The sequence below is a fragment of the Oryzias latipes genome, chromosome 13 (genome assembly GCF_002234675.1).
Source record: "Oryzias latipes chromosome 13, ASM223467v1".
Classification (NCBI taxonomy): Eukaryota; Metazoa; Chordata; class Actinopteri; order Beloniformes; family Adrianichthyidae; genus Oryzias; species Oryzias latipes.
Window position 1 is genome coordinate 21,307,362 of NC_019871.2, and position 24,604 is coordinate 21,331,965.

Below are 24,604 nucleotides of genomic sequence, written 5' to 3' on the forward strand. Positions count from 1 at the left end.
AGCTCACATTTCTTTGTTTGCCCCTCAGTATGTTTAGAAGAGGATGTCATTTTTTGGTATCTGATAATGCTTAAATCCACAACATTAAAATTCAACCTAAAAAAACGTTCCTAATAACAAGAAACACACAAATGAACATCTTCTCTCTTTCTATTGAAGTCCAGCATTCGTTAAGCATTCTGCATGAAAAGCATCACCAGACGCTCTACTACCCGCAGGCTGCTTTCCACATTGTCTTTGTTTGGTCAGCAGGCAGGTTGTCTCCAAAAACTCACATCATAAATTCTGACACACACAAATAACTCTGCCTGAGGCAGTCCACCCCACAAACAATCAATCAAAATAAAACAAACAGCCAAGCCGGCTAAGAATCCATGTTAGCTTTTTGCATGTTGTTTGCATTTTATCAATTCTTCCTTTTCATTTGGGTTGTATGCAGACCAGATGACATTAGTCAAAACACCACTCTACTCCAGACAGCAATATTCTATATTTAGTATCGATACATAGATTTGTGCAACTTGTTAGTGTACATTTTATTATTTTGCATGGTTTTCGATTGCTTTAACAACACCACAGCCTCAAATCTGTAGATATCATCAGCAGCTCAAAAAGTTGAGCGTGGAGCACAAAAAGTTTTAAAAATTCAGTACTTTTTTTACAAAAGGTAAAACATTTTTTGAAGTGTTGTGAGTAGAGTTAAAAACAGTTTCAAGTTCTGAGATTTTCACCAAAAAAGCAGCATCAGAGCTGCAATAATACTGTAGATTTCTGAGTTTTACCTGTGGGATGTAGTTTCTTCTCTCCTGACAGACGGCGTGGAACCATGCGAGGCAGAAAAGTGACTGCGCCCTGGCCAGGCTGCCACCTAAACATCGATTTAAAAAAACAAACAAAAAAAACATTAAAAAGCTCACAAGACAACACTATGATCTGAAAAACTAAAGTTATACTTTTTACTGTTATCTGTGGTTTGTGAAATGCTTCATTTTTTACTCATCATCTTAAAGCTTTTGCTACCGATCTATGCATTTTTCCCAAACCTGAGTTTATCATACAGGATTCTTTTTCATTTGCAGAAATAGTTATATTTTCCTCCAATTTTAGGATTTTACAGTAGCATCGTCAAATAGTTCTCATCAGTGTACATAGCAATTATTTTTGGTATTTTACTGTTTTTACAAATTATTTCTTGTTCTATAATGTGTCTTATTATTGTTAATTCTTTTTCTGGCTTTTTGCACCAAGGCCTGGGAGGACAGACATATCATCTGCGCTGTATGTTAAAATATACTGCACATTTGACAATAAATAAATCTTGAATTTTGAAGCTTGAAAGCAGAAATGAAATGTCTACGGCTCATGGAAGCATCAGTCAAAAAACTAGTACTATCAGAAATATGCTTGAGAAACCCTTGAGTTCTATTTTAAAGGCTTTTTGAGTTTGATTTCGTAACTTTGATGCTTTTGGTTCTGTATGGCGGTTCATGCTCTATATTCTTTTGATGTTTTTGAAATTATTCCAGTCCGCTTTTTGGTTTAATCCATGAACTTGTATTTTAATAAAATATTGTTTTGCTGCTTAAATGGTTCATCCCTCCTGCTGAAAATAGACTCCTTGTGAGAATCAAATCAACAAGATGCGACACACTGGGAAAATAAAAAAGAACTGCCTCAACAAAAGAAAGAAGAAAAAAAAAGCGAGTTTAGCTCCATCCCCTGAGCCTTTGCTTTGTAGCTTCAGACACAGAGATGAACAGAGACAGAAAGAGAGGAGATAACCTTTACTGATCTGCTCCGGAGTCCAGGACTCGTATGTTCTCAAAAGATTCTTCTTCAAACCTGGAGGAGCCTGGGGATAGAAACGGAAAGTACGCAGGGATCCCAGGAAAAACACGACAACGAGCAGAAGAGAACAGCAAATTACATAACTAGGAGTATGATCAAAGCTCTAGGAAAACTCAAATTGCCACATCATAGAATCTTTTTATAGGAAAAAAGTTGTTTTCATCCAATAATCTCATATTACTGTAGATTTGAAAAAAAATGAGGACATGTCTGTGTTTGGCACAAATTCAGAATCAGTTCACGTAAATTTAAAAAATACAAATGTTATGCAGAACAGTATTCTTTTCTTAAGGGCATTTATGTTGTCTGTATTTAAAGGACACACTTCAAATGACCTAAAGGGTTTGCGTTTACATACTACATCTGTTTTTTGTTTTTTCTAATTTTCAACTCCCTAATTTAGATTGTTGTTGCCAAGAAAACAGTTAGGGTTTCAGGATAGCTAAACGAACTGAAACACAGCACTATATGTGGTATAACTTGTTTTTACACTGTAATTCAGATTACACAATAAATATATATCATCATCTTGTCAGGACAATTGTCAATGGTCGACCCTTGATCGTAATATTGTAGGTTCGATTCCCCCCTTGCACGCCCATGTGTCGAAGTGTCCTTGGGCAAACACTGAACCCCACCTTGGTTCTGGTGGAAGGTTGGCGCCAGTGTTCAGCAGTGGAGCCACCATCAGTGTGTCAATGTGTGTGTGCATGGGTGAATGGGACTGCGACTCTAAAGCGCTTTGGGCCTGCGAGGAAGGCAGGAAAGCGCTATATACAAGTATACGCCATTCACATAAAACTCCGCCAAACATTTGGCAAATCAATCTGGAGATTTGTTTTTCTTTACTTTCCAACACCAACCATAGACACACTGGCACAGACTTTACAGGAACCACAGTAAATAAGAAGAGGAGCAAACAGAACAACATAATGAGCACGTCAGAAGAATCCATTCAACATCATAGCTGCAATTTCAGGTCCTACGTATCTTCAGGCTCCCAAACAGAAAGAAAATTTCCAGTGTTTAAATGAATTAAAATGTTAAATTTTCGAGTGGAACAAGGTCCAATAAAACCCTCTGCCACTCGAATTCTTTCACTAAACATATTTGATTCAATTCACAGCTTTTAAAAGAGCTTATAAAATCAGAGTCATTGCAACAGTTAATGGAATGTTTTTAACAGAACTTGTTTTATTTAACAACATTCTGTTTGGCTTTATATTTCAAATGATCTTCCATGTTTCATTGAAAGTAAATATTCAGATGAAACCAGACGGGCAGGCGGGAGCTGTTTGTGTGGCATGCTTGGCTGCTGGAGCCGCTAACCCCATGTGCATGACTTCCATCTAGAACACACTGAGCACTCAAGTATGCATCACTGAAACACAAGCTGTGGGCTGCCGCATGTGCTTCCACATTATACGGAGTAGAAAAAGACACACATGCGTTCTGGACTACGAGCAGATTAATAACCTTGGAGGTGAGCGTGGGTTTGTGTGTTACATCTACCTCATAGGTGATCTTAAGGCTGGACTGCAGCAAAATGGGAGGAAACTTGGGGTGAACCTCTGCTGTCAGCCAGAGACGGAAATTCGCATGAGGACGAAGGATATTAAGCTCCTGTGAGGAAACATCGGGGTGGAGATAAGAAATAAACCAGATTACACATGTCATAGATTTAACTCTCAGGTGAAGCAGTTTGAAACCCCTTTGCACCCGGACCACTATAAATAAACATGAAATTCAGAGCAGGGACTAATGGAAACGTCATCATGGATTTAGTAGCATGTACTGTATGTATGTGTATATATATATATACACACACAAAACTATAAAACTAAGTGTACATCATTTAATAAGAGATATTTTTTGCTTGTTTTCCTTGAATACTGTGCCAAGACTGTGTGATAGAAACAGATTTAGAAAAGCACCCGTAGAAAGATGGACTGGGCCGCGTGGAAAATAGGACAGAAAACAAACAAAGTGGAAGAATATAGGAGTTGTCAAGAAGGAGATGACATCTGTACTTTCAGCTCAAATTATGAATGCTGACCTGTCTTCTTTAGTCTGCTTTTTACCCTCCCTTTAGCTGGCCAGGAAGCAGCACAGAGACAGATGGCAAAATGAGGTGGAAAATGTTGAAACTACACTGGGAGATGCAATAAGACTGAGCAGATGGACACAGTAACAAGAAAAGAAAATAAGAAGGATAATAAAACAAAGCCCGTTCTGGAGGAAGTTGCACCTGAACATGAAAGCTTAATTTATTTGTCTTTACTGTCTGGAATTGGATCCAGTTCTTTCATTTTAAGCGTTTTACTTTTTTCTGACTCCCTTATTTTTTTTATTTTGTCAGATTTCTATTTCAGGCTTCAAGCTTTACTGATGAGATAAGATGACAAAAAATAGAGAAAAGAAAAAACACTTTTTGATTTATCCCTGAATAGAAAGTCAATTAGTTGCAGTAGTCTGAGGCAGTAGGTAAAGAAACTGATTTGCTGCTGATGAAGATCGTTGTGGATGGCAGGTATAGGATATATCCACTGGCCAGTATACAGCTGAACTTTAGAGGGCGTAGATTAGAGCACTGTATCAATACTATGTGATAGTGTCACCACCTTTTTTTTGTGTTGGTGTTTAAACTTGCCTTAAATTGACCATAACATTCTATTATGTTGTTTACTTTTTTCTGAAAACATTACTGAAATTACTTTTTCTGGAATTTAGTTGTGCATGTAACATGTCATAGTAACCATTTAAAAAGAGCCTATTTTATCAGTTACACACCTCAGCGTAAGGTCTGCTTCCAAAAATATAACTCCAGCTATGGGAAGCACATGATTTTTTGTGGTAAACCACAAAACAACTTTGGTTTTTGGGTGTCAAGCAGAAAAGGACCAAGATCCAATTTTGGGATCTTGGGTGTGACTCGCCTACAGATCTCCCAAACTCATAGTCTTGGGACACGTATGGCTGTGCCTAAAAGCTCCTAATTTGTTTCTGAAGGTCTGGAGTCTTTTACATCTTAGTCAAAGGCAATCTACAGGGGTTGACCCATTCAGGTGCTGTGGGTTTTTGGGTTGTCCAGGTGAAGGGTCGTAGAGAGGAGCAGCTGCATCTTAAAGAGAGTGCAATTGAATCTTGTAGTTTCCTTTAAACTCATACGGCCACCTAAAGGAACGTAGCTGAAAATGTAACGTACCAATGTTGTGTGTGTGTGTGTTAAGTCTATCACTAAGTATTGATAACGGTGAAATTGTAAGTTGCACACACTTATGACGCACAGGTGATGTTGTTGTACGGGCGGCTGTTGTGAAGAGGTAGAGCAGACCACCTCTGATCAGAAGATCGCAGATTCAGTTCCCCCCTGCTCGCCTATGTGTCAAAGTGTACCTAGGTAAGACACCAAACCCCGCATTGCTCCTGGTATTGGTTGACACCATGTTTGTCAGTGAAGCAACCATCAGTGTTAAGAGTGTGTGCATGAGTGAATGGGACTATTACTGTACTTATTTTTCTTCAATGCTCCTCCTCTACTGTCTGCACACAATGTACACAAGTGCGTGCGATACGAGGATTATTGACAAAATGACAAAAATCCAAACCATAATGTCTTGAGGCTGTTTTTTGTTATTTCATATAATCTTTCAGAGCATAAAGATTTTTCATACTTTGTTTTTAAATCAATTCTGATTCATTGTGTCTTTTTATTTATAACACAGGAAACATTTTTGTGCTAAAGTTTCTTAACAGCTGCCTGCTTAATTCACCCTTACTCTAAGATAAAAAATAACGCCAACTTCGGTCCCGTTAGGACCTGTCCGTGAAAATATTGTCTAAAATCAAAATGTTCCTGGTGGGGAACACCCCCTTCCCAGTCTACAACTCGCACCTTTGGCACTCGGTAGTGCCTGGTAGTGGTACTTTTGACGCACCTGAGGTTTGACCAATTTTTGCCTGTAGACAACCCATCTCCACCCATGAGGGCAGTTAAGACTAAAGCTTTACATTATTACGGATTCTACTGGAATGCATAACCTTTTCAGTGAGTACAAAATGATGATCATTTGGTAGGCTACAGGATGCATATGTGTTTGCAAGCGTGGCTTATCAGTCATTTTAGATTAAACATAGATTAAGCAGTCATCTGTGCAATGAAGCTGAAAGGGCTCACAGCCAAATAATAGGTAAAAGAGAAAATAAGAGTTGATATTTTATCACTCCTACAAACAAAAAAAAGCTTTTTAGGTTGTAATATATTAAACAATCGCACAATGATAATACAGCCATGTAATCAACTGCACACCGATTACCTACTTTTTCCAGATGGGGCAGCCAGGCAGTGACGAGGTGAAGATTTTTCAGGCAAAGCCAGTCTCCATTTCGAGAACACTCTCTGAGTGTACCTAAGGCAACATCGGCCTGTCCCTGACCCATGGATATCTGGACAAACAAAGAGAATTAAGGAACTGGGAGAAGAGAGGAATCGAATCAGTGGGACAGAACATTGCGATCCCAGGAAAATCTCATTTGGAATATACATTCATTTAGACTCAAGAGGAAGAAAAATTAGGCTGGAACTCCCAAACAGTCAACTTATCATCAACTCAAATGGACCATATATGACTGAAACTCAAACAAATAAAACTCACTAGAAGGAAACCCCAACACAGCTGACATGTGAAAGTTCATTAATCCTTGAAGGTTGGCAGGTAGACTTAATGAAAAAGCCTTTTTGAAATTAATTAATCTATTTCTAAAAGATCTTTCATGTAAAGAAAACAGCTTAAGATGGTATACATAAAAACAAACAAGAACGCAAAAACACCAATCCGGACTCATGCAATAAAATAATAAAATGAGACCCTCATAATAAAATACACAAAAACAAACACAAGTAGAAGAGAAATGACTAAAAACAAAAAATCTAAAGAAGAGAAAACCCAGAAGGCACCGTCTGCCCTGTCCTCCTTTTGGCTGGGGTGTCAGCATCTATGCAGCACAAGCACAAGTCATTCTCAGCACATCCTGCCCCACAGCCCCACAACCCCCCAGGTCCAGTGCGCCCGACGTGGGCTCACCAGGCCAGGCAGCTCAGAGGACCCGGAACAAGAGATGCCAGATGACAAGCAGGGCCAAAACTCTGGGAGCCCAAACACAAACACCCCAGCCAAGGGTGAGAAAACACTCGTAAACACTCTAAAATGTAAAAGTGACAAATAAAAAAAATATATATATATATATATATATATATAATTTTCTTTCCGATTGGAACTTGCATTATAAGTCTCAATCTAGTGTAGAAAATTAACATTATCAAGTTATATGTATCTGAACTTAGTTTTAGTGAAATCAAAATGTTTGCAACATTATTGTTTCTCTAGGTTTTGTGTGCAGCATTAGTCTGTGTGTTTGACTCTGCTATACTGTTAAAGCCTCTTGTTAATCTGCTGAGTTCTTCTCTTGTTTTTCTGTTGCTCATTACCTCATGGTAGCTGTCCCTGCCAACAGTCTCTGCCGCTAGTTCTGCAAGCTCCTGAGATGGGTCTGCTCCTGGAGAGATGATGATTAACACTGGCTCCCATTCCATTGTCTCAGCATAGAGGCGGCGCAGATTCAGAGGCGGCGGTGAAAGCTCTTTCATACCTGCAGAGAGCAGATGAGATGATAACATAGCGAGTGGAATTTTGATTTATAAACTTTAAAACATATAAGCTGAGACTCCCTATCAATGCAAAATTTGTTTTTAAATATTGACTTGGGTCAGGACATACTTTTTTATCACTGTCAATTTTGAAGTGAACTGATACTGTGTTTAAAAAAATGCATAAAAGGATCAAAAGATTTCATCATAGCATGTAAGATAAAATACATTTTTAATCAATCTGGAAGTGGACGGGTGAGCAGAGGAAGAAAAGGAAACCCGCAAAAAGGTTCTCGGTTGGGTGGGAGGAGGGAGAAAATGCAAAAGAGGCAACAGAAGGGGGAGAACATTTCCAGAAGATGAGGAAGAAAGTTAAAAATGCAAAATGAGAGAAATTGGGAGGGGGAGATGTGATGCATACTGAGTGGAAGGTATGCAGCAGAAATTACAACACAAAGCAGAAGAATACATTTTCTATCCCATGTCAGCATTGCAGCACTTTACAGAGGCTTTACTCTTATTTGCATTTTCTATGTGAGTGTATGGGCATGCATGCTTTGATTCATCCACACCCAACACCAATGGCTATTTTAGTGACTGCTGCAGTGTTTGCCTCCACCGATTTTGTATTTTTTTCAAATTCATCATGTTTCCCTGGAGTTTACATACATGTGCACACACCAAAGGTGCTTTGATCCCATAGTAAACAAAATACAAAACCGCAAGTATAAAATGTGTATTGCATTAAATGTGTTTGTTTGGTCTGCAAAAAATGAAAAAAGAAAGGTACGTTTGAATAATGTGTGCATGCAGCTCAGAATGTATGGGAATGTATTGTGTCACCAATGCACACCAGCATCGTTAATAGGACAGTTAAGGCCTTAGTCCTTGTCTTTCTTTTTGTTCCAGTTTTTTAACCCCCCAAATCTTGCGCATTGCACAAGGAGATCGTTAGTCCTGTTCGCGTAATACGTACGCACTCCCTGACTTTCAACGTGGAATTTGGGCAATCAGAGCGTAGTTTGTGTGGACATCCTACAAGCACTTATCACCTGCAAACCCCTTCCATGCAGCACAAGGGGCCATTACTAGCACTGCAGCTGGGTGATATGGCCAAAAAGCAAAATGAGCATATCGTAAATTGAAAAAACACTTCTTTCTCTCGACAGAGTGCCTCTGTTTCAAGTATTGAAAAAAACTTGTCGTACTGCCCCTTGTGATGGCAAAAGCCTTCAAGTCCAGTGTGCAGTGTGTTTCCAGTGTGCGGTATGTTTACAGTGTGTGGTCGGAAGTCAGAAACCCCAGCCGGTTCCACATAATAACAGAAACTGTTCTTGTTTTGGGAACAAATTCCTCTTTGCTAGTTGCCATTTTAATGTCTGCACGTAGTAAAAAACTGCCAAGCTGACCTTACTCTGACCAACAGAAGCCCAAGAAAGCAGAGTGCTAAAAAAATAAGATCCAGATTTTCCCAAAAATTAATCTTCTTAACCACCGAATTTGACTTTGTTGATAAAATTGATTTATCGCACTGCCCTAATTTGTACCTTTCTAATGACTTGAGAGCGTGGCAACCATACCGTCCAACAGCATCACCTGTATGCCACAAGTGTGTGAAACTTACATTATCCTTACAAAGCTGTTTGAGTCTCTAAAGAACTGTAAGACACACATGTGCTGAGTGCACTACCCTTAAGATGCAGCCTCTCCTCTCTACATTGACCCAAATAACCCAAAAACCAGCAGTCAACCCTCTGTACTGGTGTATTTGATTAGGACTTTACCTGGCCTTTGCTTTGGGGTTGGAGGACAAAGGTTGTTCCCCAGTATGATGGTGTCACGACACAAACAGCTGAGACTAATTCAGAGAAAATATGTTCACACATGGAATGCTTATCTGGTTTTCCTATCCAATCCTTTTTTAGCAACACCACATTCTATCAGCGTGGAAAATGTTTAGGGTAGTTTTTGAGAAATGCTGCATGTGAGTGTGTATTAAGATCACTCAGGCATGGCTTCTTGTGAGTAGTGCCCAGGCCTGGACTGCTGGGATTCAGTAAGATTAGGTGTAAGAGGATTACAGACCATGTCTCATTAGCATACTGATTTACTGCCCAAAAACACACGTATGCTCATAAAATTTCTGTCTGTCCTGTTCTTTTTTTTTTTTTTTCGTTCGTCTGCCTTGATTATTTTTAATTCAGATCCACATTCCTCCCACCTCACGCATTACAGCGCTGGTAAATTGGTTTAACCAGGTTTTCAAGGAGCAACATTTATATATATATATATATATATATATATATATATATATATATATATATATATATATATATATATATATGTGTGTCTCGGACTCTGTTTGCCTGCTCCGAACCTTGCCTGGATCCTGACTACTCTAGTTTCCTCTCTGATGCTCCCATGCTCGTTATTGACCCCTGCCTGCCTGACCCTGATTTAGCTTTGTGGAATTTTAGCTGAGCTAATAAACCTGCTGCATTTGAAACCAGCCATCTGTGTGTTCTTGTGACAGTATTGCACATAGTGGCATTGAAATTCATTGATGAACCATAATTTAAATATGCAATATTCAAGTGTGTAGATCAAAAAGTCCATTTGAGAAAATGATCTCTTATCCCTTTGCTCTGGATTGAGTCAGTTCAATAGAATTGCAGGTCTTTAGCAGCAAATCTGCTTACTCAGTTGTCACAGGAATGTTAATGTTCGAAAAGTTAATAATCTCAGGCACTTGGAGGGAACTTCTTCCCTGTGGCTCTAAGAACTCTGACGTTTTATAATTGACCTTGATAAAAAAAAAAAAAAAAAAAGGAAAAAGAGCTTTTCCATAAGTATCATCATTGGCGTGATGGGCAGACATTTGAAAAAATCAAGTACTCGACAATTACTGACAGCTTCTACCGTGACAACATGCAATGACTGACTCCTGCTCCACACAGTAGGAATTTTCATTATTGCTATCTACAATCATTGGGCAGATTTTTGGGCACATCCAATTTTTTTGTATCTTTTGCGGAAATGGAACGCCATGAAAGCAGTATTACTGATATGATGTGTGAGGAAAAGTTAAAAAGCACAAATGTGTCTGGAGCTCAACGCTCTTTCAATGGATATGGAGAGCAAATGGCCCTTTAACTTTAAAATAAGTGGATTGGTGCATCATATAAGCACAACAGCTTCCTTTTGTGGGAAAATTGAGGTGTTTTAGCATATATGTACAAAATGCAAACTTGATTGATACTAAGTATGCCACAATTCTTGGTTTAAAACCTGCTCATAATTTAGCTGAATATTTTCATCAGAGTAGACCTGCTGGTGGTCTAAAAGCCTTTTGTGCAGCTTGTTTGACAGGAAACCCCACAGTGAACAGAGACAAACAAAAAAACATGTGCCATATATTCTTACACAATTAAAAATAAGAATGTTATGTTCACCTTAGGGCACTTAGTTCAGACACCCATGCCCCAAAAAAAGTTAGAGGAAAAACTTTTGCTAAATTTTCAAAAACAAAACCCATCCATCCATCCATCCATCCATCTTCTTCTACTCAACCGGGACGGGGCTGCAGGGGCAGCAATCTAAGCATGGATGCTCAGACCCTACTAACTGTGTGGTATTTTTAAGGAAAACATATTTTATGCACATTTTGAACAAGTTTTAATAGGCACAAAACAAAAACTAACTGAAATTAATGCAAAACTTGGAAATACAAAAGACTTACTGAGGGCGTGGGAGGCAAAGGCAGTCATGGCGCTTTGCAGGCGGTCCGGCCTGACAGCTTGAACCATCAAAACCTGATAAGTGATACAACAAAGGCATGTTTTTTGTGTGAAAGGGAATTGCATCAATTGTATCGACATTCAGCAATTTATGTTAAAGATGGTACTAAATGGTACTAATGGTGCTACTAAAAAACTTATAGGATTGATCAGTTCCTAAACAGTAAGAAAAAGAAATTACACCTATACAGAAATTCATATTTGTATTGCACAGGATCGAACTTAACTGACACTGCAGGACTATTGACCCTCCCCACCACCCAACAGACAAACAAAAATATGTACGAAGCCAAGACAAGCTAAATAACAAAGAATTGTTAACAACAGACTTGACTTTGACTTATTATTTTTGTCTTCGATTGACAAAACAATCTATACAGTACTAACAATCAAACTGCTAAGAAAATAAGAGAAAACTGACCTGCTGGAAACGACTCATCTTTTTGGCAATGGATGATGGGATTTCCTGTTCACACTGTGAGCTTTGCATGAAGGACAGCCAAAGGTCCGAGTCACTCAAACAGAGGGTTTGGTAGAGAGCAGGGAATGTAGCCTGAAAAAGAGAGGTGAGGAATGGCAAAACGATGAAGGAGAAAACAAGATTCAATCCGTAGTTTGATAGTGACCAACGACATTCTGTTCTGAATGTTGTTTTTCTAAATCCTCCTCATCTTCATCATTACTGTGATATTATCCTTCTTTAAGCTTTTAGAAAAAAGCTTTTACTTTTAAAACGGCCACAGCTCCATGTCTCTCCTGACCAATCCAAGAAGGGAAATCCTAGCAAAGGAAGACATGTTAAGTCAGAAAAGCAAGTTGGATTTGTTTGTTTTTTAACACCCTTAGTACCTCCTCACCTCTTTCTTAAACATCTCTCCCACTATAGATCCAACAAACACCTCCCACTCCTAAGAGAAACAAAACAGTTAGGCAGGATTTTTAGTTGAAGGTTGAAGCTTATACTTTACTTTCCTGTTTAATATATTCATTGCATTTTCCACATGACAAAAAACAAGTCAAACAATAACCAAAAATAATTGTCAGGGTATAATGCTTAAATGAATAACAGGACAAAAATGAAGTAGAAAACCAGTCCTTATGTTACTTTTGTAGATTGAAAAAAGTTAAAAATGGCTTTCACAACAAGTCAAATGTTCATTGAGAGCCTCTCAGTGTGTACCTTATTTTTCTCAAGTTTTAAGTTAAATAATACATTCTTAGTCCAATGTGAAACTTTCAATATCTATGATACATAAAATAATGAAACTGAACTCACGTTCTCCAGGAAGAGTTCAGGGTGCATCCCTTTCACAAAGTGCATGGCGAACATCAACTGATCGGCCTTTGAGAGAAAAAAAGTGACAAACACCATCCATCATTATTTTTCAAAACTTTACTCCAAATAAGAGTAATTCAGCCCCCCAGCCCCATACATAAAAAAAATATAAATGAAAAGAAAAGAAAGAGTATGTTGGTGTAAAAGATTGGATTCGTGTTATCTGAATACAAGCTTTGCAAAGTTTTAAAAGGCAAATCAACCCCCCCCTCACAAAAAAAAAAAGTGTGTACTGTGTCTTTAACAGCTTTAACAAAATAAACCAAGACAAATGAAGCATTAATTTATCAGGAAGCCTATTCAAGTCCCATCATGTCCTCCAAAATGAAGATAAAGAGTCCAGGTTTTCCATAGAAACAGATGATGAATATTCCCAAATTTATATGTTGTCTAATTGATCCTTGTGAAATAAATTGCCCTGACGTTATTTATTTAACTGCATTGATGGTCATCAAACTATTTTCTTTCTAAAATGTATGTCTGCCAAACTGGAACATTCACAACGAAATCCAACCCAGCCATTTCCCGAGTTGTCATGCGGAATTATGTAAATCTAATTTTTATGCAGTTAAATTCCCAATAAGGACAAGTAAACTGAAATGAGTTTGCAAGTGAGTAACATGCCTCAATTTGCAGAAGTGACAAAAAGGGGCTAGAAAAAGTGTCCAGATTAGTTTGAATCGTTCATTACTTTTTTTTAGGAATAAAATGGGAAGCATAATGAACATCATTTACTACTTAAGTAAAAACAGTGGTCAGAATCCTAAAAACAAGCAGATTTAGAATAAACAGAAAAATAGATTAGAATATAGAAGAATTCAATACAAACTGCAGCAAATGCATACATTTTAACAATCATAACATTGAGACGAGACGTTATGTGTGCCCTATCTGCAAAACATAACTCCAAACTATAGAATTATCTCCTGTTGGTTTCTACAGAGGACATTTGTGGCCATTTCCCAGAGGTGTGATTCTGGGAAATGTAGTTTTTAATCATTTTATAGGAAGATGAAAAATATGTGCATACAACCTTTTATTTGGAAAATTTTAGCTTAAAATGTTAATATATTTTAGATAAGTCTCATAGAAACATTAAAACATAGTGAGTCTGTTTTTTTAGGGCTAAACTGTTTCATTTCTAAATGTCCTCTGCAGTGGACACAAGATGTGTCAAATAAAAAAATACAGTTTAATATACATTGAACAACATATATTTTCATGGTAGTCTTAAAGCAATTTCTTTTCTTAGACCAATTTTTGAAAAGACGACCGTTTCTGCATCTTTCCTTATGGAGACAGCTCTGAGCTCCACGTGCTGTTTGTTAGCCTTCCCTTTTTGACTTATGTTTTATGCCTGAGTTATAACCGCAAAACATCTGAAAGCAGAATCTAATGTCTGACATGCCTTTTAGAAGTACATATTTAGTTGTCTTAAATTGAATTTACAGCTGTCTCATTTCAAATATATAATTTGAGATTAATTTATGTAGCTGTTAAATCATTTTTTCAGGTTATTTTCCTTTTTTTATTATAATATTATTTTTATTCATTTGCATGGATTGTAGATGTTTAGATTTTTCTTTCTAGTTTAGCTGCTGTATGACAAAATTTTTGCAAGTCTATACATGTCAGAGAATTAGCCTTGGATTTGTCAAGAGTCCACTTTGAGAAATGAAATAATTCAATCAAAAAGTATTGAGATTAAATGACCTAAACACCTTTTTTTCCAGGGAGCTCTATAACTGATTAAAGAGCTACGCCAAATTTGTGTATGCCAAAACACAAATTAGTTTTACACTGAGAAGTTTTGCTTTTGGACAAACTTTTCAATCATCAAAGAAAGTTTCTTGTTATTTTTCAGACCTCATTTTTAACACAATAATTTTTATTTGTGCGCCACATTTGTTTGTTTGCACCTCTTTGGTGAAGAGGTAGAACTAGAGAGGTCAATCACAGGTCAGCCCTGCCTGCCCATGTGTTGAAGTGTCCTTGGGAAAGACATTGATTATAGAATGGCGGAGGCGCCATCGGCGTGTGAATCTTTGCGTGGGCAAATGTGAATGAGAATATACCCTCCCTATCTGCCTGGCAGGGAGGGGGAAGGTCACAACAACAGTTGACTGAGGGTTCAAACCGCTGACCCTTCGATCATTAGCCGACCTACTCAACCAACTGAGCCACTGCCGCCCTGCCACTTACAAAATTATGAAAGGTGTGACATTCCCCACCAAAAACTTAAAAATGTTACTTCATTTTCCTAGTCAACTATTTATCTCTCTTTATACCATGGTCCGGGTGAAATCTCAATTCTGATTGGGTGCTAGGTGTGGATTAAAAAGTGATAAACCACAGTGATAACACACGCCAAAAAAAAGACGTTCCGGTCACCTAGTCTAAAAGTTCTATATCACTGCGCTGGCTCCTTTAAAACAAGCTTTTACTTCATCGTCTGGACAAAAACAAGCGATAAGAGGTGAACTTTATCTCTGAACTGATGCTTTTTTTAACCCAATTTGATAATCAGCCTCTATATATATATAGCTGTCCTTTGCAGCTGCAGTCGAGGTTGGTGCTGTCCAGCCATTGCCATGACAACGTGTCACACCACGTAACAAATAGTCCGCTTTTTGTGGGGAAAAAAAAGCTATCAAAACCGAAAAAAATAACAAGAATAAAGTACCAAAAACTGGTTGAATATTTATTTCTTTTGTAAGTGACCATGGTATAAGTGGGCTTTAAAGTGTGCATCATCAGAAATTAAAGCGCTTCAGTTCAGGCTTCCATGGCGCGCGTTAATTTTTTAACAATGCACACTTTGTCTGGCCATTATGCCTTACATATTTGTAAATGTTTTCACTGATGAGAACGGTCATTCACATGAAAGTTTTGAAAAAAAGATATAACGGTGGAAAAAAAAACGTTTTTTGTTGTTGTCAGCATTACTTAATCAACTTTCTCCAAACTAATGGATATCAAGAGGTTGAAGTAACACGTAAAACTGAACTTTTGATCTGAACTTTTGATGGAGATCCTTTCACTCTTAAAAAAAATCCAATTTGTCTTTTGGTTGAATGTATAAAAAAAAATACATCTGGATTTTCACTTTTGTATCTATTCACCTCTAAGGCTCCCTCTTCTATCGCACAGCCTCTCTTGTTTTAGGTTTTTATCCACCTTCATCCGTTCGCTTGATCCTGCCCCCTTTGTACTTTTCCGTTATCTCGGCGCCACACATGTTCATGTTGACACAAGCTGTGACAAAGTAGTGCAATGTTTTCTCATTGCTAATAACTGCACTAATGCAGGATGTGTGTTTGCGTGTAACAATTCAGCAAGTGTGCGATGCGATCAGCAGTTAACACTCGCCTGGGCTGCTTGAAATTCATATGAGCATACAGGGAGCACAGGAGAGTGAATATACAAGCACACACGGAGAAGCCACGCTGCCAGGTCCATGTAATGACTGCTGTTGCTCAATATTTGACATTTAATTATAGTGTTAGCTCAACGCTGTTACTTGAAGGAGGGAAACATATGTGTGGATGTTCGGTTTTCAACTTTCGGTGGATCTGCAAGAGGTGAAGGAGGCCATGTTCATGAATTGATAACAACAGCTAGCTATAGTCTTTTATTTAAAGTGGTCGCCAAACTTTTTAGGCTTGAGCCGTTTTGGTGTCAGGGAATATTTTCATGGACCGGCCTATACGATGCTGAAGAAGGCCTTAATTTAATTTGTCCTTTTTTTAGTTTTCCATAACTTTTGAGGGTAACATTTATTTCTTCATCCTCTGTCTGCAGCTGCTTTAGACTTAAGTTGTTCCCTAGATTTCATGTAGGAATCATTAATACGTGATTTAGATTTTCACTTAACCCATTACTCTTAAAGTGGAAGCAAAAATATCAGATGCCAATTGCAGTATCGTCCAACTTTTAAGGTGGGACGGATATGGAAAAAAAATGGTGACCCTTAACTGGTATTTCAAGATATTATAATAAACATGAATCCACTGTTTGGGCAACTTTACAGTATTAGCAGCATCCTTGAAACAATAGACAGCTGGATATTATGCATTATTATTATGGTGTGTGGGAACAACTGTCACAAAAAAATCCATATTTGGAGTAAACACTCCTGGTTTTTGTCTTTTAAATGCAGCTTTCTTTTATTTTGTAGTCTAAGGTTTCTGTTAACTCACAGGTAAAACAAACGGTCATGGTCCAGTATTAAAGCATAAAACCCAGGATCTGATTCCAATTAAAGACTTATATACATTTAGCCAGCCAAACGCATTCTGTACAGGAGACATGGCATGAAGAAGGTTGGATTGACAATAGTCTAGAGCCAATCGATAGTCTAAAACAGAATATGTTGTTAAAAAAAAAATACAATGAAAATAAGCAAAATTGTAAAAAAAAAAAAAAATTCCATGAAACAGCCTGACTGCAAAAGCGATGGGTGACTGTAAACTACAAGAACTAAAGGTAAAACTTGCAATTAGGACATGGCTGATACATATATATATATATGATAACAACATGAAAAGTATCAATAGTAATCAATGAATTGATTGATTACAGCATATAGCATTTTTATTAATCCCAAAAAAAGTCAATACTGGCTTGCATTCAGCAATACTTACACATTAAAAAACTGAATTAAAAATACAATGAAACAATAAATGTCATTTCTCCCTGTGTTACTTTGTAAGAAATCCTGTAACCTGGAAAAAACTGAACTAGACATCGTACTGTTGGGATAGACTGGATTTTCTAAAATAAGATGTGGTTGGAAAAGTCATTAAAGTGAATTAAAGACGCCTTTGTTTAACCACTGCACACTTATCATTGAGTCTGCACTGAAACAAATGTCAGAGTTTGCATATTTTAGACTGAATAGCTTTGTCTAACATGAAGCTGCAGCTCCACAAATCCAATATTTGAATAAAATAAATGTAAAACTATATCAGCCACTTTATGTTTGCACATTTGACAATGACTACAGTAGAATGTCTTACTCAGTAAAACAGTATTTAGCCAAGGTAAGGTCAGTACGACCAAATCACCACAGTAAAATGAGGAGTTTTCAGTTCCACAAAAGCGTCAAAAGGTTTGTTACCTTAAAAAGTGAGCGGCAGACGTATTCATACACCATATTCTTCAGGTTGGCCTGCAAAGCAGCAATCCGCACTTCGGTGTTTCCTTCTTCCTAAAAACACCCACATACACTCAGGTTTAGAGTTGTATACTTCAACATGTCATCTGTTTCATCACCATAAAGTTACCCTTCTTTTTTATAGGTTATTCAACAACCATGACATATTTAACGTGTTTTCTTTCTTTTTTCTGAAGATTTTCTGTGTATTTATCCAAGAACTTCTGAAAAGGATTCAAACTGTCACAGGAGTCAGACGGTGCAGCTCTGTACAGTACGTAGTGAGACTCATTTGAAGTTATGAATGAACTCCCAAAGGGGCCAATCAGCAATCAGGAGTCTGTTATGTCAGCCAGAAGAGGGTACATTTCTCTTTCTGATCACAGGAAGCATCTGGAGCAAATTAAACGTTCTCATGCAAAACAACAAGCATCTGAACAGGAGGAGGTGGATGGATCTGTGCACCTGCTCTGACCACAAGCAACCCCACAGACATGGAGCTGAGCTGACACACATGACGCCACCCACTAGAGCAGAGAATCAAAGCTCCATCTCAGAACATACTGTGTGTAAGTGGAGGTGAACATGCTCTGGTTATCAGTTTTAAGGACATAGATGGATAAGAGAGCAGTACGTCAGGCGGTAGGAGTTGCAAAAAAATAAACAAGGAGCTCAAAAGATATAAAGTGTCCTTTAAATAAATAGGAGAGAACCTTTTTATTTGTACAAGAATAAATACACAGAAATGGGTCCAATTGAATCTTTTGTTATGCACTCAAGGTATTTAAGTCAGGTAGTGAAATTCTGAATAATCAACAAAGAAATAATCAAAAATTATAAAAAAAAAGGTTAATGTTGGTGATATATATATATATATATATATATATATATATATATATATATATATATATATATATATATATATATATATATATATATATATATATATACACTTACTTATATATATATATATACTTTTCAAGTGTTGTTGTAATCCAGCAGCTGCTGTGCATTCATGCAGCACTGGGATGGAAACTCCAGCAGACAACAGCAACAGCAAGATTGTTCATTTAATATGTAAAGAAACCCCCAAGGGAACAGCTTCTTTCTGCCAAACTCTAGACAAATGCAGTAAATAACTTATTTAAGTTGTTTGAAATTGACATAAGAACTATAGGCACAGAACACAAGTGTCACTCTAGGGTCCAAGTTAACAATCATGATTTCAATCTATTTTATTGTCAAAAATAATAAAGTTTTATCATTTGTGATTTCAAAACAGTTTGCTTTGTCATATTTAATCCTAATTTAATTATGTTTTATACGTGTTATTTAAAATAACTGCATATTATAGATATAAAATGTCAGCATATTCCAGACACATTACTCATTCACATATACGCTAGGCAAAGTCCCACTCCTATCTTCTTTCATTGTCAAAATGTTCCTAGTGGCTTTTTAATCATGATTATCCTATTTTCAGCCAAAATCATTTGCTAGGACATAGTTCCTGAAGAACGGCAATACTTCATTAAAAATTTGCCTCTGAGATGTGGACAGAATCATTGGCAACCCCGCACCCCTTCCCATCGCCTTTGCGTCTGGCCCGTCCAGAGTATTTTTTACATCACAAATAGGCTTTTACAGAGCGTGAAGATGAACTTTACCCTTAAAAGTTAAGTGAAACTTAAAAATGAACACCTTCTGCTCTGTTCAAAATAGTATTTCATCTTCTGCTTCAGATTCACAACGATTTAAATAAAGAAATACTCGATAATGCAATTTTAGACATATGTCCTCGATCATGAGAAAAATGCCACAAGAACATGTTAAGAACACGATTTTTATCATCATATAAGAAAAAAAGGCTTTGGAAAAGCATGACAGGGGAATCTGTAGGATGTAAAGACATCAAGTGACCTTAGGACTTTAGTCAGATGATGTGTTATTTTGCAGTGAGCCTGAATAATGCAGGCATAAAAACAACGCACTATGTAAGTTCATGAAATGTGCACAAAAAGGTCCTTTATTTCAATTTTTCAATTTAAAGTCTGTAATTAATGCAAAATAAAAACAAACGCAGATTTATTCATGTAACAGTCTTTTACATAATCTGTGTGTAAGAAAAAAAGCCGTTTCCACTTACCTTTTTGGCCTGAAGAGCTCTTTGGAAGAGGCGCAGGAAAGAAGCCAGGCTGAAGCGGTACATGTTGTTAATCTTTGACAAGTCTGTGATGACAAAATACATCTTGCTTGCGCTCTCTGCAAGAGGTAGGTAAGCATCCCGCTCCTTAGAAAGGAAGAATGAAGAAAAAGAAAAAACAATTAACAAACAAAAGAAAGCGATAATATGAGCTGACAAAGAAAGAGAGGGAAAAGGTCATCCTCAAGAGTGGCTGGAACCATGTATGCTGCACTGTTATGTAAAAAAAACAGTCAATGACTTGAAAAAAGAAGACTTTTATTTAGTTAGATTCTAAGAAGAGACGTGATGGAACAGGAAAATCTGGAGAAAGCAAGAGGTGCATAACAGAAACCCAAAACAGGGAAGAGGTGATGCATTGAGAAACAGAGAAAAAAAGCATCACTGCTCCTGGTGAAACACTACACTCTAGAGGATCATGGTGTAATGCATCAATACATCTGTCCCCGTACACCTGAGCTGCACAGAGACTAACCGATCCACCAGTCAGATCTTTGCTGCCAATTATAGAAAATAATTCAGCACCACGGCGGTCGGGGATGAACTCTGAATGTTTCACTCAATAGGATTTGAACAGAAGAGGCTAAGGAGAAATCGGAATAGCTTTGAAAAGAAAAAAAATATGTGCGTGTGAGGATAAATTCACAGAATAGAATGTGTGCTATTCTGTTTTTCCAGAATCCCTTATCTTCTTCATCTCTAACTGTCACTGCCTGTCCTTTGTCATGCATGTCCCTCTGCCAAGAGCCTCACTTACATTTGCTTGCAGGAATATTCTTTCCCTCTTATCAGCAATGTCAGTGAGAGTAACAATAGTTGTGACGCAAAACGTCGAACTAAACCAACTGCTTCCAAGTCCTCGGATAAGGCAGAGTTATTACACTGTTGTAATCTCCCATTTAATTCTGATTCTCTGGGAATTTTTCAGCCACTGCAAAAATGGTTCAGCATGGGAAGCTAGCAGGCTGCTTGTTTTCTAGCTGGTTCAGGTTAACCGTCTTTAGTTAATTTGATTTAAAGAACTTGTGAGGGTGAACGTGCAAACTTTCTGCAAACTCTAACATGTGTTACTGATCCTTTAACCCCCCTGCTGTTCGGCCTGATCTTTGAGGTCTACAAACAAAATATTTTTGAAGTTCCACTTTAAAAAAGAAAAAGAAAAAACTGCCACACAACAAGAGATTTTGCCTTTCAAACAATATTTGGAATTCCCTTCTTTTGTCGCTACATCAAGAAGGTTCTATGCAAAAACATTTTTAGTTGAACTTGGTTTCACATTGATTTTATATTTAGTCTTCACTTTTAGCAGGTCATGTAAGTGTTTGATGTTTTTATTTGTGTTTGGGTTTTGGCTTTATGCGCTTTTTTATTATTTTAAAAAACTTTGTTATTTTCTTAATGTGAAAAGAGCTACATAAATAAAAATGTACTTATTTTTTTCAAAAGAATGTATACAGGGAGAAATCTCTGATTTTATATTTTCCTGGGTTTGACTGTGTGCATAATGTGGCTCACTCAGCAACCTCAAATGTAATGAGACCAGCAAATATTTTGTCTTTATACTAGGCTCGAGGTGAGTGCTTGACTCTGATTGGCTGAAGGGTTTCTATCAAAAAAGTGATAGTGGACATCTAAAAAAAAACTTGGACCATAGGTGGACAAATGTTATTTATTTCACAGTTTATCACAATAGGAAGACAGTGTGGCTCTATGATGGACAGGCAGGTATCTCCATCAAATTTTACCATCAACAGCATTGCTGCTTTTACCATAATTATGGCCCGCAGCACTCACAGAGTGCAAGGACCATATTGTAACTGGTACGAGGGTCGAACACTCAAAAAGATCCAAAACGTCAAAAAAACGCGTCAAAACGCCAAAAAACGGGGTCAAAAGTCGCCCAAAGCACAAAACGACACGACAATTGTGTAACGCAACAAAAATATACACACACACGCACAACACCACCGCACAAACGACAAAATTGTAGTCGCAAAAATTACGACAAAGACACGAAAACGCCTCAAAAAGCCCTCAAAGAACGGGTTTAAAGCCAAAAAGACATGCCCAGCCTATAGTAAAAGACAGGCCGCATTAAAATACATAGGCCACCTGACTGCAAAAACTTCTATATTGTTTCTGCTTCGTTTCATTATTATGGCCCGCAGCAGTCATAGACTGCAAGGACCATATTGTAACTGCTACGAGGGTCGAACACTCAAAAAGTCCAAAACGTCAAAAAAAACGCGTCAAAACGCCAAAAAATGGGGTCAAAAGTCGCCCAAAGCACACAACGACACGACAATTGTGTAACGCAACAAAAATACACACACACACGCACAACACCAACGCACAAACGTCAAAATTGTAGTCGCAAAAATGACGACAAAAACCCAAAAAAGCCCCAAAAAGCCCTCAAAAGACGGGTTTAAAGCCAAAAAGACATGCCCAGCCTATAGTAAAACACAGGCCGCATTGAAATACATAGGCCACCTGACTGCAAAAACTTCTATATTGTTTTTCGAATGTTTATTATTATTCTTCTTTCTAACGGATCCGTTGAGCTCAAATTTGACCCCCGCCACATACCCGAAAACTCGCCAAAATTGGAGTAAAGTATTGGAGTATTCTTGGAGAAAAGAGAACATCACCCCCCCCACGATGATGACATCATGGCGTGTGTTCCCGTCAAAAAAATGAATGGGCCGAAATCTGTTTATGGGGCCAAAAAAAAAATTTTGAAATACGGTTACGATACCAAAACACGCGTGTTGGAGATATCCCAAAGAAGTTATGAAATCATTATGGGATGGCCACACGACCTACGGCTTGGCGGCCATTTTGTGACGAACTCAGAGAAATGGCGATTTTCGTGTTTTTTCACAATATGGGAAAACGACACTTTTGTTCAAGCGATTTTCACGAAATTGCATACACGTGCCAAAAACACGATTCTACAATAACCAAAGAAGTTTTGTTGACCTTTGACCGTGGGAAGGGGCGGCCATCTTGAATTTTCATACAAAAGCACCTTTAGTAAGGTATTCAAACAAAAACTCGTCCTAGGAATTTTCAGCGATCTTTTTGAAACTTCTTGGGCATCAATGGCAATCAATTGTGGACAAAATGTTGGAATTAGAAGTTGTAGAATTTGAAACGCGTGCGCGTGGCGAATTCGCAACCGTCGCCATTTTAGCTAGCTCGCACATATTTTATCGGAATGTCATGAAAATGAAATATACGATTCCCTGGCCCACACTGAACAAAATGATGTCAGATACGACAAAATCGATAAAGGAATGTGGCCGTGGTAAACAAAAAACGATCGCAAAAAAAAGTGCCGACTCGGCTAAAAAAAAAAATTTCGGATTTTTTTTTTAAGAATTGGCTAGGGAAACCCAGATAACTTTGTCTGGTATATCCAAATAAAGTTTTGAAATCATTACATGATGGCGACACGACCTACGGTTTGGCGGCCATTTTGTGCCAAAATCTGCCATTTTGAGTTTTTCGCGTTTTTACACAATATAGGAAAATGAACTTTTTTTCGAGCGATTTTCACGAAATTTGACGCGCTTGTCCCTAGCGTAAGTCTACAATCACCTCTGGAGTTTCGTCGACCTTTGACCTCGGGAAAAGGCGGCCATCTTGAATTTTCTATAAAAAACACCTTTGCCATTGGATTCAAACGTAAACTTGTCGTTGGAATTTTTATCGATCGTCTCGAAACTTTTTGGGCATCAATGGCAAGCTACTGTGGAAAAAATGTTGGAATTAGAAGTTGTAGATTTTGAACGGCGTGCGCGTGGTAAGCTAGCAAAGTGGCGCACTGTTATAACTCCCAAGCATTTCAATACAAAACAGGGAAAATTGAATGCATGCATTCATGCCTGAAACTGAATACATTGAAAAACACTGGATATGGACATATAAGGAATGTGGGCGTGGTTAACATAAAACCATTGTTGCTAAGGACGACAAAAAGTTTACTTTTACCGATTTGTACGAAACATAAAATGGTTGCTATGGAGATGAAATCAACAAAAAAGCCGCCATTTTGGAAAAAGTGGGGTTTTTATCAACTTATGGCATATAGCTCTCACCAATGGAGGAATGTGTTTTTCTGAATCAGTTGATGATGCTGATCGCTATGCTAGCACTTTTAGCCACATTAGCATAGCTAGCATAGTTAGCATAATTAGCATTTTAGGTAATGTGTTTTTCCGAGTGAGTGATGATGCTGATCGCAATGCTAGCACTTTTAGCCACATTAGCATAGCTAGCATAGTTAGCATAAATAGCATTTTTAGTAATGTGTTTTTCTGAGTCAGTTGATGATGCTGATCGCAATGCTAGTATTTTTAGCCACATTAGCATAGCTAGCATAGTTAGCATAATTAGCATTTTAAGTAATGTGTTTTTCTGAGTCAGTTAATGATGTTGATCGCTAAGCTAGCACTTTTAGCCACATTAGCATAGCTAGCATAGTTAGCATAATTAGCATTTTATGTAATGTGTTTTTCTGAGTCAATTGATGATGCTGATTGCAATGCTAGTACTTTTAGCCACATTAGCATAGCTAGCATAGTTAGCATAATTAGCATTTTAGTAATGTGTT

General features: G+C 37.7%; 1 protein-coding gene across 1 annotated transcript in view; it reads right to left on the minus strand.

Moving 5' to 3' along the window:
- Positions 1-24,604, minus strand: part of dync2h1 (dynein cytoplasmic 2 heavy chain 1) — a gene marked incomplete in the record, with an annotated part of 109,720 nt that overhangs the window by 22,533 nt on the left and 62,583 nt on the right. Inside the window, 12 exon segments of the mRNA XM_023961587.1 lie at positions 783-868; positions 1,783-1,852; positions 3,361-3,471; positions 6,169-6,294; positions 7,337-7,497; positions 11,235-11,307; positions 11,714-11,845; positions 12,019-12,072; positions 12,150-12,200; positions 12,569-12,634; positions 17,748-17,837; positions 19,930-20,073. Coding sequence (XP_023817355.1) covers positions 783-868; positions 1,783-1,852; positions 3,361-3,471; positions 6,169-6,294; positions 7,337-7,497; positions 11,235-11,307; positions 11,714-11,845; positions 12,019-12,072; positions 12,150-12,200; positions 12,569-12,634; positions 17,748-17,837; positions 19,930-20,073 — 1,164 coding nt within the window.